This window comes from Oncorhynchus mykiss, chromosome 14 (assembly GCF_057628025.1).
Source record: "Oncorhynchus mykiss isolate SJ-2025 chromosome 14, ASM5762802v1, whole genome shotgun sequence".
NCBI lineage: Eukaryota > Metazoa > Chordata > Actinopteri > Salmoniformes > Salmonidae > Oncorhynchus > Oncorhynchus mykiss.
The window spans coordinates 41,877,349-41,896,948 of NC_143035.1; the positions used below are offsets into that span (position 1 = coordinate 41,877,349).

A 19,600-nucleotide genomic window follows, 5' to 3' on the forward strand; every position below is an offset into this window, starting at 1 on the left:
CTCCAGTGTTATCCAAATCTGTGGAAACTGAAGGGATCTCCAGTGTTATCCATTCCTGTGGAAACTGAAGGGATCTCCAGTGTTATCCAAATCTGTGGAAACTGAAGGGATCTCCAGTGTTATCCAAATCTGTGGAAACTGAAGGGATCTCCAGTGTTATCCAAATCTGTGGAAACTGAAGGGATCTCCAGTGTTATCCATTCCTGTGGAAACTGAAGGGATCTCCAGTGTTATCCATTCCTGTGGAAACTGAAGGGATCTCCAGTGTTATCCATTCCTGTGGAAACTGAAGGGATCTCCAGTGTTATCCAAATCTGTGGAAACTGAAGGGATCTCCAGTGTTATCCAAATCTGTGGAAACTGAAGGGATCTCCAGTGTTATCCAAATCTGTGGAAACTGAAGGGATCTCCAGTGTTATCCAAATCTGTGGAAACTGAAGGGATCTCCAGTGTTATCCATTCCTGTGGAAACTGAAGGGATCTCCAGTGTTATCCAAATCTGTGGAAACTGAAGGGATCTCCAGTGTTATCCATTCCTGTGGAAACTGAAGGGATCTCCAGTGTTATCCAAATCTGTGGAAACTGAAGGGATCTCCAGTGTTATCCAAATCTGTGACAACTTGTGACGCTTAACTTAATGAAGTTACATATGGAGTTTGTCAGATTGCTTTGTAAATAAATGAGAATACTCTCTCTCTTCTTACAGACAGAGGTCCATCCCACATTTTATACAGACTACAATGATGAGTCCTAAAATGGTCCCCTGTGATAAAAACGTGTTGCTGAATGGTAGACAGCATCCTAGGATTTTAAAACAGACGTTGCCTGTAAAAAAAATATAACCAAAATCCAATACAGGGAGAAGCGTTGGTTTGAACAATCTTTCTCCTGTTTTTAATACTAAGGCGTGATTTATTGAGATATAAAAAAAAAAACTATCTTGGATCTTAGATTCCAAGTCAAATTTTCTATATCCGTTAGGAAGGACAACTCGTCATCAATCCAGACACCCAGGTACTTATATTGAGAAACTAGCTTAATTTAGGCTCCATTTATAGCGCAAATATGCAGGTCCTTTGGGTCAACATTTCGTGACCTAGAGAACAGCATGAACTTGGTTTTTACTTGTATTTAACACTAATTTAAGATCTGTAAGTGATTTCAGAACTGGATCAAAGTCATGCTGAAGTTCACGAACGGCCTGCTGCACTGAGGTAGCACAGGAACACAACACGGTGTCATCTGCATAGAGATGAATGGCCTGCTGGACCGAGGTGGCACAGGAATACAACACGGTGTCATCTGCATAGAGATGAATGGCCTGCTGCACTGAGGTGGCACAGGAATACAACACTGTGTCATCTGCATAGAGATGAATGTTACAAGTATGAACAGTGTTTCCTATGTCTTTAATATACAAAGTGAAACAATAATGGACCCAAAGTAGAACCCTGAGGAACACCTTTTTGAATCTCAGGAAATTCTGATTAAACCCCGTCTATCAAGATGGCCTGAGTTCTGTCGCTGTGATAATTCAGATTTAACCCCATCTATCAAGATGGCCTGAAACAATAATGGTGGCAGATGTATACATCATTTGTATCCCCACCCTAATGGAGTGACAGATGTCCAGATCATTTGTATCCCCACCCTCATCGAGTGATAGATGTCCAGATCATTTGTATCCCCACCCTAATGGAGTGATAGATGTCCAGATCATTTGTATCCCCACCCAAATGGAGTGATAGATGGCCAGATCATTTGTATCCCCACCCTAATGGAGTGATAGATGTACTACTAATACTACAGATTCCCATGCTTTTGGAAAACTTCCTGATAACAATGTTACATAAAGAATGTGGGCTACTGATCCAGCAATAAGGGGTGGCTGCACACTACAGCAGACCAGGCTCCAAATGATCAGCCCCTGGGGATGTTATCATGTCTAATGTTAACAAAGCATCCATCTTTATCGGTGAATGTCCGAAAAAGGAAAACTCCTGACCAGCATTTTCATTATCGTCCAATAGATTTTCACCATCTACATCCAAACTACTCTTTTCAAAAGCTGCCTTTAAAATACATCCAAAATATAAAGCTCGCAGAGATAAAAAAAAAAAGATTGATAATCAACTGTTCTGAACCTCGCTGTAATAATCTCAGTCGTCCTCATCTTCAAAGATCTCTGAGAGCAGGAAGTGCTCTTGTGGATCTTCTCTGGACTCGGTCTCCCCTGACTCAGTCTGACTGTGTCGGAGGAGCTCTTCAAACTTGGGCAGAACACTACTGTACAGGAAATCAATGGTCTCTGAAAGTAAAACACAGATACATTAAATTAGTAAATGTGTCCAGCAAACAACAAGATTCTTCCTCGAAGCATCATTATATTTGAAGGGGGGGGGGGTGGGGGGCCAATCAGTGGTTTTACATGTGATCACACATGACATTTTCTTAGGTTTTCATCTCTTTACGAATGTAGAAACATAATTTACACATATGTAGACTTGTATACTGCTGGAGATGAATAGGAGGTTAAAAACATGCAGTCAAGACGGAGCTAGCTTATACTTCCTGTCCCTTGGAAGTGATGTCACCGGAACACTGGTCATAGTGACTTGCACTCAACTATTCTAAACGCATACCTCCAACCTAAAAAAACAACATAGGGATTGCAAAAAAAACAAATGTGTGTATGACAGCAGCTTACACCTACCACAGAAAGACATGCTCTGACGCAACGGCACTTTGGCTACTTTTAGCTTGTGGTAGTGCATCTGTACGTAGCAAGGAGTAACTCCCCTTTAAAACAGGAAAGAAAGGTTAGCAGATAGCATAGCATTCCCACACACATAAACCACAACGACCCTGCCATGTGCTGTTGTACTCCTCACTCCTAGAAGGTAGGAAACATTTGGCCAGGGCTGTGCCTCTACTGTACAGATACCCCTTTCTTTGACGATTAACGACCGAGTTTGTAGACAATTAAAACATCTGTGTTGTGTTTAAGAGATTTGAGAATCGAAACGTAAATACTAACATAAAACAGACCTCTGTCAGAGAAAATGTCATTAATAATAAAAATGCAACATTGTCTAAAACAAAGTATAATCTGTGTATAATTAACAACCTCTTACCCAATTGTGTGAGCAATTTCTTCCCAGTCAACATCTGAGGCATCTTCCACCTGCATTGCGTTCAACCTGAAAGGTCAAAATGACATTGAATCAACATTGGCAAAATAAAAATGGTTGACCATGCCAGTTTCATATGCCATTATACCAAGAACAAAAGACTTCCATTGGCCCTGTAAATCAGGACTACGCAGAACGGTAACGCAGAAGGTATATACTATGATTATAAGTCACTAGACTGGGTTAATAAATCATATTACACCACATTAATAAGTCACTAGACTGGGTTAATAAATCATATTATACCACATTAATAAGTCACTGGGTAAATAAATCATATTACACCACATTAATAAGTCACTAGACTGGGTTAATAAATCATATTACACCACATTAATAAGTCACTGGGTAAATAAATCATATTACACCACATTAATAAGTCACCAGACTGGGTTAATAAATCATTTTACACCACATTAATAAGTCACTGGGTAAATAAATCATATTACACCACATTAATAAGTCACTAGACTGGGTTAATAAATCATATTACACCACATTAATAAGTCACTAGACTGGGTTAATAAATCATATACCACATTAATAAGTCACTGGGTTAATAAATCATATTACACCACATTAATAAGTCACCAGACTGGGTTAATAAATCATATTATACCACATTAATAAGTCACTGGGTTAATAAATCATATTACACCACATTAATAAGTCACCAGACTGGGTTAATAAATCATATTACACCACATTAATAAGTCACTAGACTGGGTTAATAAATCATATTATACCACATTAATAAGTCACTAGACTGGGTTAATAAATCATATTACACCACATTAATAAGTCACTAGACTGGGTTAATAAATCATATTATACCACATTAATAAGTCACTGGGTTAATAAATCATATTACACCACATTAATAAGTCACCAGACTGGGTTAATAAATCATATTATACCACATTAATAAGTCACTAGACTGGGTTAATAAATCATATTACACCACATTAATAAGTCACTAGACTGGGTTAATAAATCATATACCACATTAATAAGTCACTGGGTTAATAAATCATATTACACCACATTAATAAGTCACTAGACTGGGTTAATAAATCATATACCACATTAATAAGTCACTGGGTTAATAAATCATATTACACCACATTAATAAGTCACCAGACTGGGTTAATAAATCATATTATACCACATTAATAAGTCACTGGGTTAATAAATCATATTACACCACATTAATAAGTCACCAGACTGGGTTAATAAATCATATTACACCACATTAATAAGTCACTAGACTGGGTTAATAAATCATATTACACCACATTAATAAGTCACCAGACTGGGTTAATAAATCATATTATACCACATTAATAAGTCACTAGACTGGGTTAATAAATCATATACCACATTAATAAGTCACTGGGTTAATAAATCATATTACACCACATTAATAAGTCACCAGACTGGGTTAATAAATCATATTATACCACATTAATAAGTCACTAGACTGGGTTAATAAATCATATTACACCACATTAATAAGTCACTAGACTGGGTTAATAAATCATATACCACATTAATAAGTCACTGGGTTAATAAATCATATTACACCACATTAATAAGTCACTAGACTGGGTTAATAAATCATATACCACATTAATAAGTCACTGGGTTAATAAATCATATTACACCACATTAATAAGTCACCAGACTGGGTTAATAAATCATATTATACCACATTAATAAGTCACTGGGTTAATAAATCATATTACACCACATTAATAAGTCACCAGACTGGGTTAATAAATCATATTACACCACATTAATAAGTCACTAGACTGGGTTAATAAATCATATTACACCACATTAATAAGTCACCAGACTGGGTTAATAAATCATATTATACCACATTAATAAGTCACTGGGTAAATAAATCATATTACACCACATTAATAAGTCACTAGACTGGGTTAATAAATCATATTACACCACATTAATAAGTCACTGGGTAAATAAATCATATTACACCACATTAATAAGTCACCAGACTGGGTTAATAAATCATTTTACACCACATGAATAAGTCACTGGGTTAATAAATCATTTTACACCACATTAATAAGTCACTAGACTGGGTTAATAAATCATATTACACCACATTAATAAGTCACTGGGTAAATAAATCATATTACACCACATTAATAAGTCACCAGACTGGGTTAATAAATCATATTACACCACATTAATAAGTCACTGGGTTAATAAATCATATTACACCACATTAATAAGTCACTGGGTAAATAAATCATATTACACCACATTAATAAGTTACTGGGTTAATAAATCATATTACACCACATTAATAAGTCACTGGGTTAATAAATCATATTACACCACATTAATAAGTCACTAGACTGGGTTAATAAATCATATTACACCACATTAATAAGTCACTAGACTGGGTTAATAAATCTTCCAAAGAAAATAAAACGAAACAATTCTACAATAGCATATATTGAATTAAAAAAATCTTCACAAAAACTCACGCTTTGATCAAATCCACTTTAGCCTTTAAGGTTTTCACACCTCCACTGAATGCTGGTTGTCCATGTGCCATTTTGTATGCCATAACACCCAACCTGGGAACAGAGAAGATACAGCCTCTGCCTCAAAAGACAATCTTCTGAATCCGAACGCTTGTGGAAACAAAACCAGGGCGACATTGTCAAAGTGGAAGAATTGTGCAACGTGCAAAAAATAACAATTTGAGTTATAAAGGAGACGACTATTTAACTAGAGTTTAGCGAGCAATTCATCTGACAACTAACACTGTGTACGATATAATCATTTCTGATAATGTCCCTGTTTAACATAAGTAACATAGAATCTTAACAGTGCCTATTCCATAAGGTTGACTGGCAAAAGAGAAATATTGTCATGCTTGCCAACTGGCTATGGCAGAAGTTTGACGTACAGTGCATTCGAAAAGTATTCAGACCCCTTGACCTTTTCCACATTTTGTTACAGCCTTATTCTAAAATTACTTTAAATCTTTTCCCCCTGTCAGTCTACACATAATACCCCATAATGGCATCATAATACCCCATAATGACATTACATTATAATACCCCATAATGGCATCATAATACCCCATAATGGCATCATAATACCTCATAATGACATCATAATACCCCATAATGACCCCATAATGACAAAGCAAAAACAGCTTTTTTTAGAAATGTATCCCATTCTTTTCTGAAGATCCTCTCAAGCTTTGTCAGGTTGGATGGGAAGCATCTCTGCACAGCTATTTTCAGGTTTCTCCAGAGATGTTAGACTGGGATCAAGTCCAGGCTCTGGCTGGGCCACTCAAGGACATTCAGACTTGTCCCGAATCCACTCCTGGGTTGTCTTGGCTGTGTGCTTAAGGTCGTTGTCCTGTTGGAAGGCGAACTTTTGCCCCACTCCGAGGTCCTGAGTATGATGCTGCCACCACCATGCTTCACAGTAGGGATGGTGCCAGGTTTCCTCCAGACGTGACACTTGGCATTTAGGTCAAAAAGAGTTCAATCTTGGTTTCATCAGACCAGAGAATCTTGTTTCTCATGGTCTGAGAGTCCTTTAGGTGCCTTATGGTAAATTCCAAGCGGGCTGTCATGTGCCTTCTACTGAGGAGTGGCTTCCATCTGGTCTCTACTATAAAGGCCTGATTGGTGGAGTGCTGCAGAGATGGTTGTCATTCTGGAAGGTTCTACCATTTCCACAGAGGAACTCTAGAGCTCTGTCACAGTGACCATCAGGTTCTTGGTCACCTCCTTGACCAAGGCCCTTCTCCCCCGATTCCCCAGTTTGGCCGGGCAGCCAGCTCTAGGAAGTCTCTTGGTGGTTCCAAATTTTTTCCATTTAAGAATGATGGAGGCCATTGTGTTCTTGGGGACTTGCAATGCTGCACACATTTTTTGGTACCCTTCCCCAGATTTGTGCCTCGAAACAACCCTGTCTCGAAGCTCTACGGACAATTCCTTTGACCTCATGGCTTAATTTTTGCTCTGACATGCACTGTCAACTGTGGGACCTTATATAGATTTCCAAATCATTTATAATCAAACTGTATTTCTCACATGCGCCCCGAATTCAACAAAAAATAAATATGACAATCAAATATGATATTGACATATCAAAGATGATTTCTGGCAGGCTGCAAGAGAATGTGCTAGCTGTTGTGATTGGCTCTTCGAGTCTCACTGCAGGACGTTGGACTGATGGGGAGGTTTATGACCCCCATAAATACCTTTCACTTCTCTCTACTCTACCGATGTGACTCGAGTAAAGCCTTTGTTAACATGGAGAGTCTGGTGACATCAAAAGATGGGAAACGGAACCATATTTCGGTAATCAAACCAGTTGAAAATATGCGTTGGGACTTAATGAATATGATCTCAGACCAGTTGGCGTCAGATCTTATTACTGATGACAGGACGACATATCTTGGAAGGTGTATCTTGTTGTGCAATTTAAATGTTTAAATATGAAACTATTTGTGAAAAGATGAAATGTAATTTTAGCTCCTAAATGAGAAAACGGGTTATCATCGAGAAACTCTGCTCACTCAGAGGCCCCGCCCAAGTGAACAGACATGGGTTGTATAAACTATGAAACACGCCCTTCTTTCACCACTATATAAACCCGTCGACAAAAATGTAACTTCCTGTTCCAAGGACGTGTGGACTTGAGGTCCCCACTTTGAAAAGACAAAGACCACCTACAGTACTAAGCCACCCTCAGCAAGAATCTAACGAAATTAGCATTGAATTTCAATGTGAAGGTGATGACCTACACGCCGGAAGGATGAATTTCGACTATACCAGCCAGAATATAGCATGAGCATATAGCATGGCAACTTGGTATGAACTTTGAACCCTTATTCACTAAAGAAGTGATACCTCCTAGCCGTTGCATTAGCGCAGCAACTGTAAACGTGGGCTCGGAAAGGACGGACGACGTATCCAGTCTAACACACAACAACGTATCCAGTTTACCACCAGAGACATTCTTCAGTGGACCAGAGATCCATGCTGGACCACCCGGTCTCCCATATACGAACAATCTACTGAAGCGCAGCTCAGAGTAAATATTTATTGCATTCTCATTTTTTCAAATGGGCGGTAATTTAGAATGCATACGATTCTGTATTTACGATAGCATGGCTTCTCCCTCTGTTCCTCAGTCTTCCCGCTCTTTCACTGAAACGCCACTCCCTTTCCTTTGTGGAAACAGCTGTCATATCTGTTCTGTCCGCTAGGGACAATTTCCTTTATGACATAAGTTGTAATCAATGTATGATTCATTCTGTGTATATGCAATGCTGTGTTATTATTTAGGCATTTAGTAAATAAATAATTAAACCAAATGTTGTATTGCTGATTCAACTTGTTAGCCAGGGTTCGTGAAGATAACCAAGAATTTACAACTTTCAGATGAGACTGAAATAAGATGACGATTAATATTGACTGCTATTGATGAAAATATTACTAGGTCTTTAAGAGTTTATTCGGAAGATAACAGCTCTATAAATATTATTTTGTGGTGCCCCGACTCTCTAGTTAATTACATTTACATGATTAGCTCAATCAGGTAATATTAATTACGGAGAAATTATTTTATAGAATAGCATGTCATATCACTTAATCCGGCATTGCCAAAGACACGACATAGGGTATTTCACATTTTCTACTTCCTGTATATAGCCGTGTTATTTTCTACTGTCTGTACATAGACGTGTTATTTTCTACTGTCTGTACATAGACGTGTTATTTTCTACTTCCTGTATATAGCCATGTTATTTTCTACTCCCTGTATATAGCCATGTTATTTTCTACTTCCTGTATATAGCCATGTTATTTTCTACTCCCTGTATATAGCCATGTTATTTTCTACTTCCTGTATATAGCCATGTTATTTTCTACTTCCTGTATATAGCCATGTTATTGTCTACTCCCTGTATATAGCCATGTTATTTTCTACTACCTGTAGTTATTCACTGAGTATTTACTCCTTGTGTCACTATGTCTATTTTATCTTTAACTCTGCATGGTTGGAAAAAGGACCCGTCAGTCAGCAATTCACTGTCAGTCTATCTGACACATCCAATAGTCTCTCGACAGATTCTACGGTACAATGTATGTTTACAGTCTGTCCATGAAAGATTAGTGAGCGATACATGAATACCAACTTCATCATAAAACACATTGTTGAAGAAAAGTTCCAAATTAAATCACCCCGGAAGATCATAATGTATTTTATGGTAATTTCTGCACTTTGCATAATTATTTTTCACTGTGAAAACGTCGCCCATTTTTTGTTTGTTTTTTTGCAACAGTTACCCATGAAACTCTGTACTACACACCATTTCATTCGACACTGGTCCCGGTGGCGTGTCTTAACCCTCCGGCATACAACTGTCCAGGGGATGTTGTTGTACAGCTGGTCTTTCCTGACGGTGGCATGCCCTCTGCCAGGCTCCACCTGTCCCAGCAGGTGGTCTCGCACAGCTTCCATTAGTCTCTTCAGTTCTTCCTCGCCCCAAGAACCTAAGTTTGCGACTGAAAAACACACACCAAACAAAGCGGGACCGTTGTTCAGACAAACGCTGGTAACAACATGGCCCAGAAAGTAATGAAGCAGGATGTCAGGCAAGGAGCAAGAGTCATTATATTTAATTCAAGTTCCCGATGACTTACAAATCTGAGAAAACCGTTTCCTAAGGGGCGTTTCACTCCGGCCAGTCAACTGTGAGATCTTCACCCAATTGTTGCCGTGCAACGTCTGCAGTTTTTTCAAAGAGTAAAGTTCATCTTCGCTGAACCTTCGTCTAAAAATTCATAGAAACATTCAAGTAATAAGTCTGTAACAGCCCAGTGTAACGAGCTTCGTGTCAGGAAAAACAGCACAGTTGTTAGTTCCAATTCAACATCACTATACTTTTGTACACAGACAAAGCCCATTATTACCGTTGTCAGTTCCTTAAAGTAACTAGCCCAGTCTTACCGGCCCTTGTAACTGCTGCCATCAAACATTTTCCTCCCACCACGAGTATAGATCTTATGCCAAGGCCTCGGGATTCCTTCACCTGGAACAGGTTAGGGAGAGGGGAGATCAGTTTTCAGGGAAATCCCTTAGCATACTATTTAGCACTGTAGACAATGGTAAAGACCGGGATATAAATGTGGGGATGAAGCTTCTTCTGACTAGTTATCATTATGAAGCTGGCTAGAAGTCAACGCACCTATTCTCTCAGGGAATCTGTGATGACTCTTCAGCCTCTGGATGAAAGACAGTTCGTCTCTGAAGCGCTTTGTATGGAAGAGTTTAGCGGCATTCTCAATCCCTGTGAGAGCCAGGAAGTCGTTTATGTTACTCATGAGTTGTCTGTTCTCCTGTGCGCTGTATCGTCCAGTTCGCAGGGAAATGCCTGGAAAAGACAGAAGATTCCACAGAGTCTTAACCTAGGGCTCCAGACTAGCACGTTAACCTAGGGCTCCAGACTAGCACGGTAACCTAGGGCTCCAGACTAGCACGGTAACCTAGGGCTCCAGACTAGCACGGTAACCTAGGGCTCCAGACCAGCACGGTAACCTAGGGCTCCAGACCAGCACGGTAACCTAGGGCTCCAGACTAGCACGGTAACCTAGGGCTCCAGACTAGCGCGGTAACCTAGGGCTCCAGACTAGCGCGGTAACCTAGGGCTCCAGACTAGCGCGGTAACCTAGGGCTCCAGACTAGCACGGTAACCTAGGGCTCCAGACTAGCACGGTAACCTAGGGCTCCAGACTAGCACGGTAACCTAGGGCTCCAGACTAGCACGGTAACCTAGGGCTCCAGACTAGCACGGTAACCTAGGGCTCCAGACTAGCACGGTAACCTAGGGCTCCAGACTAGCACGGTAACCTAGGGCTCCAGACTAGCACGGTAACCTAGGGCTCCAGACTAGCACGGTAACCTAGGGCTCCAGACTAGCACGGTAACCAAGGGCTCCAGATTAGCACGGTAACCTAGGGCTCCAGACTAATGCGGTAACCTAGGGCTCCAGACTAACACGGTAACCTAGGGCGCCAGACTAACATGGTAACCTAGGGTGCCAGACTCCAAACTGGTACATTTTCAGTTGGTGGCACCAGCCCATGTTTTGGTCGCACCCAAAAAAAAATGCATGAGTGACCTAATATCATAGGCTAATTTATGTGTGTCTAGTCCACCACCTGAGCAAGACGAAACTCAAAACACAATGTCTTTAAAATAATACTCACTGCTTTTTGTTCAGCAGCAGGCCCCAGCGGAACAGGCACAGAGACTCTCATTACATTACTGTTAACAAACACTGGTTTCAGCCTCCTACAAAAATAGGACATTTTGAGTCAGATTGTGCAGCTCACACCAACGAGACAAATTAAATAAATGTAACTGTCACATCCAAGTCTAAATCTTACGGTATGCAGACGGCTTTAGGGTGTCAAAACGTGACTAAATGATGTCAGTCTGGAGCCCTGGTTTAACCTACGGGGTCTAAATGATGTCAGTCCGGAGCCCTGGTTTAACCTACAGGGTCTAAATGATGTCAGTCTGGAGCCCTGGTTTAACCTACTGGGTCTAAATGACAATACCTTTAGTCAGTGGGTCAAACACTGAATATGGATCCATGTGTTAAGGGAGCAGAAGTCAATACATCTCTCATACATCTCTCAACACAGTAGCATGTTACATAACATTGCTTACATGTGGACATGTTAGCTACATCATCCTACGATAAACACCACGAGGGTTTAGAGAATAAACCTACCTTGTCTTCGGAATTCCTTGAATCGATCAAGATCATACTTGATCATCGCTCTGATCTTATTAACAGGCCGCGACGCAATATTGGGAACAAACTCTTTGAGCTCAATCATAGCCCTCCATTCGTTTTCGCTGTAACATAGAGAGGGGAGAAATACCTAAATAACATCTAAAACATCTGTTTTTGAAACCTCCGAGTTGACAGGGCAGGACAGAAATGCCTCCTCTCTGCACAGAAAGATGTTTCAGATGAAACTCTGGTACACAGCACAATGATTCACAAAGGTCTGGTTTTCACCAGCAAAACCACCTGTCAATGGTTATGTTCACTACCGCCAATAGGGGAAATCACTCTTCAGTATATGCTAGATTCACTCTTAAAACAAGTGTATGAGGTTCCTTTCTACTGACCTTAGAGCTTTATCGTTTTGCATGCGTCTGCGGTGTTGGGTGCTTGTCTCCACCATGGTTGTATGGAGGCCATCTTGCCCTGTCTCAGATTCTGGTCCAGCATCAGGAGTCCTGTTATCTGACTTAGAGGGGACACTGTCCATTCCCGTGTCGGACTCTCTGCAGCATTGTCTCTTGTTTCTCCTGCTGCCCTCTTCAGCCCCTCCATCCGGTTGTGTTTTCAGCCTCGTTGTCGTTTTCCATTTTCTCCCAGTTTGTTCTAGAATACCTGGGAGCTCGGTTTCATCTGGACAAACGCTCAGTTGAATCTCTCCAACTTTTTCCTTCTTTCGTTTCCTGTTCTCTTTTTCGTTCTTCTGTACCTCCGTTACCACATTTTCCCCTCCCTCAACCGCTTCAGTGTACAGTTCTATGATTTCAGGATCATCTGCTAATCTTAAAACTGTCTCACGGCTTTCCGCTCCCTCTTCAAGCTTCGTTTGCCTGTTCTTGAGCTTCTTCTTACTCTTTATGGCCTCTACGGGCACCCTTACATCTGAGACATCTACTGCAGACGCTGAGAGGCCACTGTCCATCCCCTCTTCTGTCTCTCTGTCATTACGGGTTTGCTTTTTCTTCCAGCTACTCATCCCCCCCGCGGCAACAGTCCCTCCATCGTCTCCCACACGTTGTGTGTGAAGAGTGTTTGACTTTCTCTTAGTTCTCTCTTCAGTTCGTTCCTCAGGATCTGGTACCTCCATTTGCTTCTTACCTTTCTTCCTCTCTTTCTCCACCATGTCCAGCTCTGTCACCGTTTGCCCTTCACGTTCGGGTTCACGTTTCACATCCCTCGACCGTGTCAGGTACCACAAACGAGAATGTTTCAGGAACGGCTTTCAAGTAAAAATATGGGATGTTGGAAACAGGCAATCTCAGTCGCCCAGTTCTGGAAACAGGGAATCTCAGTCGCCCAGTTCTGGAAACAGGGATTCTCAGTCGCCCAGTTCTGGAAACAGGGATTCTCAGTCGCCCAGTTCTGGAAACAGGGAATCTCAGTCGCCCAGTTCTGGAAACAGGGAATCTCAGTCGCCCAGTTCTGGAAACAGGGAATCTCAGTCGCCCAGTTCTGGAAACAGGGAATCTCAGTCGCCCAGTTCTGGAAACAGGGATTCTCAGTCGCCCAGTTCTGGAAACAGGGATTCTCAGTCGCCCAGTTCTGGAAACAGGGAATCTCAGTCGCCCAGTTCTGGAAACAGGGAATCTCAGTCGCCCAGTTCTGGAAACAGGGAATCTCAGTCGCCCAGTTCTGTGGGTGTTGTCGTCCCCGGCATGGTGGCAGCTGTTTAACTGATTTGCTCCATCTATAAAACACAAAGACAATATTAAACTAAGCCGGTTAAACTGAACTCTACGACTTCCCATGGAGTTGATCGGCGACTAGCGCAGGCAGACTGGGGCTTCGATGTCAAATAAAATGAAGTAACCAAAAACGATTGATTTCAGCACCCAAAGAATAGCCTGTGATTACACACAGCATTGTATTTCAAAACACACACACACACACACACACACACACACACACACGAGCCTGAGCAATGGAACAGTTGCATAGGTATGTTTTTGTACTCCCACTTTGAGGAGAAATTATCACAATCCATTAGGTAATTTGTCATTTTCAAATAATTAGTAATGTTTTGAGCTAGTCTGTATTAAAATAGATACTGTCCGTTTTATATACGATATAATAATTAACAGATTGCATTTTGCACCCCCCCCCCCCCCCCCCTCAAGATGAATGGTTCTGCCCACCGGACAGGTGTTCTACCCTCCCACCCACCACCGTTTTGAACATCTTGGAATATACTATTTAGAACAAGCAGCCGATCATACTAGTTATCACAGCTACAAAGTCATAAAGACCGTCTATTTTTTACAATTTCTCTTCTTGAAATGTGATTTTAAACCTAACCATAACCCTTAACCACACTGCTAAGCCTATACCTTAGCATAACCTTAAAGAAAGAAATATATATATTTTAACTTTGCGGCTGTGGTAACTAGTGTAAACCCGGGAGAACACAACAAGCATGGATGCAATAAGTGTAAAACACATTATCTAACTGGGGATAGCTAGCTAACATAATGTCACAAAGCATTATCTAACAGGGGATAGCTAGCTAACATAATGTCACAAAGCATTATCTAACTAACATAATGTCACAAAGCATTATCTAACTGGGGATAGCTAGCTAACATAATGTCACAAAGCATTATCTAACTGGGGATAGCTAGCTAACATAATGTCACAAAGCATTATCTAACTGGGGATAGCTAGCTAACATAATGTCACATAGCATGATATGCTAACCAGGTAACATTCATTCTGAAATAACTTCATATTTCTTAGTTCTTCAGGTATTAGTTTATAAAGACTTGAAATTGGCGTGGGAGCTAAGTAGCTAGCAAACTACCAGCAAGCTCCCTATTCCCACAAAATCATGCTGCGGGGATGTTTTTCAGCGGCAGAGACTGGGAGACTAGTCAGGATCGAAGGAAAGATGAACGGAGTAAAATACAGAGATATCCTTGATGAAAACCTGCTCCAGAGCACTCAGGACCTCAGACTGGGGTGAAGGTTCACCTTCCAACAGGACAACGACACTAAGCACACAGCCAAGTCATCGCAGGAGGGGCTTTGGGACAAGTCTCTGAATGTCCTTGAGTGGCCCAGCCAGAGCTCAGACTTGAACCGAGTTGAACCCAATCTCTGGAGAGACCTGAAAATAGCTGTGCAGCGATGCTCCCCATCCAACCTGACAGAGCTTGAGAGGATCTGCAGAGAAGAATGGGAGAAACTCCCCAAATACAGATGTGCCAAGCTTGTAGCGTCATACCCAAGAAGACTCGTGGCTGTAATCGCTGCCAAAGGTGCTTCAACAAAATACTGAGTAAAGAGTCTGAAAAATTATGTAAATGTGATATTTTTAAAATGTTTAATATAGTTGCAAAACATTTTTTTTTGCTTTGTCATTATGGGGTATTGTGTGGAGATTGAGGGATTTTTTTCATCCATTTTAGAATAAGGCTGTAATGTAACAAAATGTGGGAAAAGTCAAGGGGTCTGAATACTTTCCGAAGGCACTGTATCTAACTGATGGGATACACAAGCTACATTATTGCCAAATGACAACGGTTTTCAACATAAATAAAAATGGACTGGTGTGTTCCAACAACGAGCTGCAGTTTGGGAATGATTGCATCTCCTCTATTTTTGTGCTTGTGGTTTGCCCAGGGCTTGGCTATAACCTGCCTAAACATAGACAGGTTCTGAAAATATGCAGTTTCGATAAAGACAACGAGCATATTTGAATCAGAATCATTAAGCCAAGTCCTACTCACCAAACAGATGTCGTGTCCGTAATTCATCACCATGTGTGTTCAATGAGGAATGGTCCTTTTACAAAAGTCTAAATAACAGGTAGAATAAACTAAATCAAACATCTGTATATTGTAAAGACAGATTTTTGATTGCAACACTGAAAAAAAAAAATTGTCTTTCAACTCATTGAGCCCCGTTTCAAATTATCACTGAGAATAACTTTCACACACAAGATGCGGATCACTTCGCAATGGCATCTTCTTTATATTTTATTCTGTTATATTACATCATGGGTTTTACTATAGAATAGGTGTCTGTTATATTACATCATGGGTTTTACTATAGAATAGGTGTCCGTTATATTACATCATGGGTTTTACTATAGAATAGGTGTCTGTTATATTACATCATGGGTTTTACTATAGAATAGGTGTCTGTTATATTACATCATGGGTTTTACTATAGAATAGATGTCCGTTATATTACATCATGGGTTTTACTGTAGAATAGGTGTCTGTTATATTACATCATGGGTTTTACTGTAGAATAGGTGTCTGTTATATTACATCATGGGTTTTACTATAGAATAGGTGTCCGTTATATTACATCATGGGTTTTACTATAGAATAGGTGTCTGTTATATTACATCATGGGTTTTACTATAGAATAGGTGTCTGTTATATTACATCATGGGTTTTACTATAGAATAGGTGTCTGTTATATTACATCATGGGTTTTACTATAGAATAGGTGTCTGTTATATTACATCATGGGTTTTACTACAGAATAGGTGTCTTGACTGAGAGATGGGCTCTGGAAATAAGAGCGTGTCTGCTAAATGAACAAACCAGGGCTTTATCATTGCACATAAACTTCTACAAACAAGCTCCACATGGCTGAGGTTACTGCCTTTATCAGGTCGATAATAAGGTTCCAATAGATCAATATTAAATGGTAGCTTTTGACGGAATAATATATATTAGCAATTAGGACTGTAATGGTTATGATAAACATATATTTTTACGTATTTTAAATGTAGTTTCTTGCATTTTCAGAACCAATTCTGCAGCCCATGCGCACACGTTTAAAAACATTTGTTCACACGTGCACAAACACCGTTCCACGTATGATCAGCACAACTAGCTAGTTAGCTGGCCTGGTTAACTACACGTGATAGACTCTAGCTTACTAGCTAAATAAGCAAATCCGAGATAAATCTCGTAAAGAAAAACAAACAAGCACTGACCTGAACGAACACACGGGAAACTAAACTCAGTTTCACTCCGTAGCTTCCTTCTTCTGTTTGACGCGTTAAGGGCTGGCGAGCCCATCAACAGACCACAGCGCTCCCAGGTGGATGGGGTGTTACTATAACGGACAGTCAGACCCACCAGTTCATAACATAAATAAATGACTACGATGTGAGGAAAGAAACAGTGTGATCTAGGATGATCATGTATTGAATTAACTGAATTGATAGACAACAAATTATAACACAGGCGACTCCTGACATCTGCAGCGGCTTGGGACTGACGTGACAGCATGCACTAAAACCAGAGAATGCAGCCACTGCAGTCCCTCATAAGGCCGTGATTGGGAGTCCTATTGGGAGGTGCACAATTGGCCCAGCGTCGTCCGGGTTTGGTCGGGGTAGGCCGTTATTGTAAATAAGAATTTGCCTGGTTAAATAAAAAAATATTGACATGTAAAGTGTGTTCACAAATGTGTTTACATTTCTGTTAGTGAGCGTTTCTCCTTTGCCAAGATAATCCATCCACTGACACGTGTGGCAAATCAAGAAGCTGATTAAACAGCATGATCATTACACAGGTGCACCAATCTATAGATTAGGACCTAATGAATTTATTTCAATTGACTGATTTCCTCCATATGAACTATAACTCAGTAAAATCAATAAATGTGTTATATGTAGGCGTTTCTATTTTGGTTCAGTATATATTCTTGTACAAATTGATGGAGACATTTGATGATGTTCTAGTCTATCAGAGACATCAGTCCGTCTCTTATTACCCTGAGAGACATTCCAAAACAGCACTATTCATCATTCCTGTTTCTAATGATGTGAACAGCAGACCTGCTGATTTCCCATAATGCTTTGTAATGTTTTGATCATGACATTATCTTTCAAATTAAATAAAAGACCTGAATGGTTATTTGTAACCCACAGCATGAATGACCTACAGTTGCTTGAAGCTCATACCTGTAAAATATGGCAGGTGAATATGTTATGGAGTTGTTTTGCTTTCATTGGTCCTGGGGCCCTTGTTAGGGTCAATGAAATCATCAACTCTACCAGGGCATTTTAGCCAAACACCTGGTTGCCTCTGCTAGACTGGCCGTATGTGGATCTTTCAGTAAGACAATTCACTAGGTTTCTATCCAATTGGCGAACAGATTTTAATGCTAATATTCTAAAATCTGCAACAACAAAAAACAATATGCGTGTTTCCATCAGATTGACTTGTTGCGGTTAAAAGGTTGTGCGTGATTACGTAATGCAGAAAAATAACTTTTGCGATGAAATTCCCATGTATCAGATAAAAACAAATAGATTTGGTTTCCATCGCATTTTCAACTCAACTGATGGTTTTGTCACAACAACAAAAATTATGTTACATAGCAAATGTGCCCAGTCTGGTATTGGCAGCTGCGCTCTGACCTACAGCTTGCAGATACACTGCAGGTATAGCCTACTACACCATGAGATTAGTATGACAAAAAGAGTGAGATTATTTTTGAATTGTCAAACAGCAGTCAAGCATCGATCATCGTGTCCCCAGAATAAGACCCTCCCTATTTATTGGAAAGGAGCATCAAGATCACGGTGCCCGTTCACCACCCTGGGAAGCTCATCATCATTTATGTGATCTGTAGTTCACCCTGTATCTGGGAGCAGTTGACGAGACACACGCCAAGGCCAGTTTAGGCACATTTGCTTTAACGAAACACTTTTTGTGACAAAACTATTGTTAGAATTGAAAAAGGCGATGGAAACACATTGAACATTTAATACATTAGAAATTATTCGGTGCATGAAAACTTAAGCGAAAAAAAGTACATGTTGCGTCATCCCCCATTAATTTGAATCAGCAACAAATCCGTTTGGTGAAAAAACACCAATGTGCACATTTTGACTTGATTTTCTTATTTTTCTGGAATGGTGGTGTGCCTCAAATTCAGAGAATGCTTTTTGCAAAATAAAATAATAAAAAATGGTGTATTTAGTGGTGCAGTCACTATTTTTCAAAATGCCGTTTTGCTCCTTCTTCAGCTTCGATGTGACATTTTATGATGGGCTGCTTTTGTCTCCTGACCCCTCCTGTCTCAGCCTCCAGTATTTATGCTGCAGTAGTTTATGTGTCGGGGGCTAGGGTCAGTGTCCTGTGTCCTGTGTGAATCTAAGTGTGCGTTCTCTAATTCTCTCCTTCTCTCTTTCTCTCTCTCGGAGGACCTGAGCCCTAGGACCATGCCCCAGGACTACCTGACATGATGACTCCTTGCTGTCCCCAGTCCACCTGGCTGTGCTGCTGCTCCAGTTTCAACTGTTCAGCCGACCTGAGCCCTAGGACCATGCCCCAGGAATACCTGACATGATGACTCCTTGCTGTCCCCAGTCCACCTGACTGTGCTGCTGCTCCAGTTTCAACTGTTCTGCCTTATTATTATTCGACCATGCTGGTCATTTATGAACATTTGAACATCTTGACCATGTTCTGTTATAATCTCCACCCGGCACAGCCAGAAGAGGACTGGCCACCCCACATAGCCTGGTTCCTCTCTAGGTTTCTTCCTAGGTTTTGGCCTTTCTAGGGAG

At 40.5% G+C, this 19,600-nt stretch overlaps 1 protein-coding gene across 5 annotated transcripts; it reads right to left on the reverse strand.

The window, feature by feature from the left end:
* Positions 1-1,390: 1,390 nt before the first annotated feature.
* Positions 1,391-17,086, reverse strand: LOC110487963 (transcription termination factor 1). Of its 5 annotated transcripts, XM_036943570.2 has the most exons (12): positions 17,012-17,075; positions 15,786-15,853; positions 12,408-13,747; positions 12,001-12,128; positions 10,450-10,635; positions 10,212-10,293; positions 9,905-10,035; positions 9,571-9,766; positions 5,711-5,803; positions 3,135-3,200; positions 2,714-2,799; positions 1,391-2,308 (listed from the first exon to the last, which is right to left on the reverse strand). In XM_036943570.2, exons 3-12 carry the CDS (start codon positions 13,181-13,183, stop codon positions 2,160-2,162), a joined length of 1,893 nt encoding a protein of 630 aa, XP_036799465.2. In that variant the 5' UTR covers positions 13,184-13,747; positions 15,786-15,853; positions 17,012-17,075; the 3' UTR covers positions 1,391-2,159. The 5 variants fall into 5 exon arrangements, with proteins under 5 accessions (XP_036799465.2, XP_036799463.2, XP_036799464.2 ...); XM_036943568.2 differs by lacking the exon at positions 15,786-15,853 and having other exon boundaries at positions 17,012-17,086; XM_036943569.2 differs by lacking the exon at positions 17,012-17,075 and having other exon boundaries at positions 15,786-15,909.
* Positions 17,087-19,600: the final 2,514 nt, after the last annotated feature.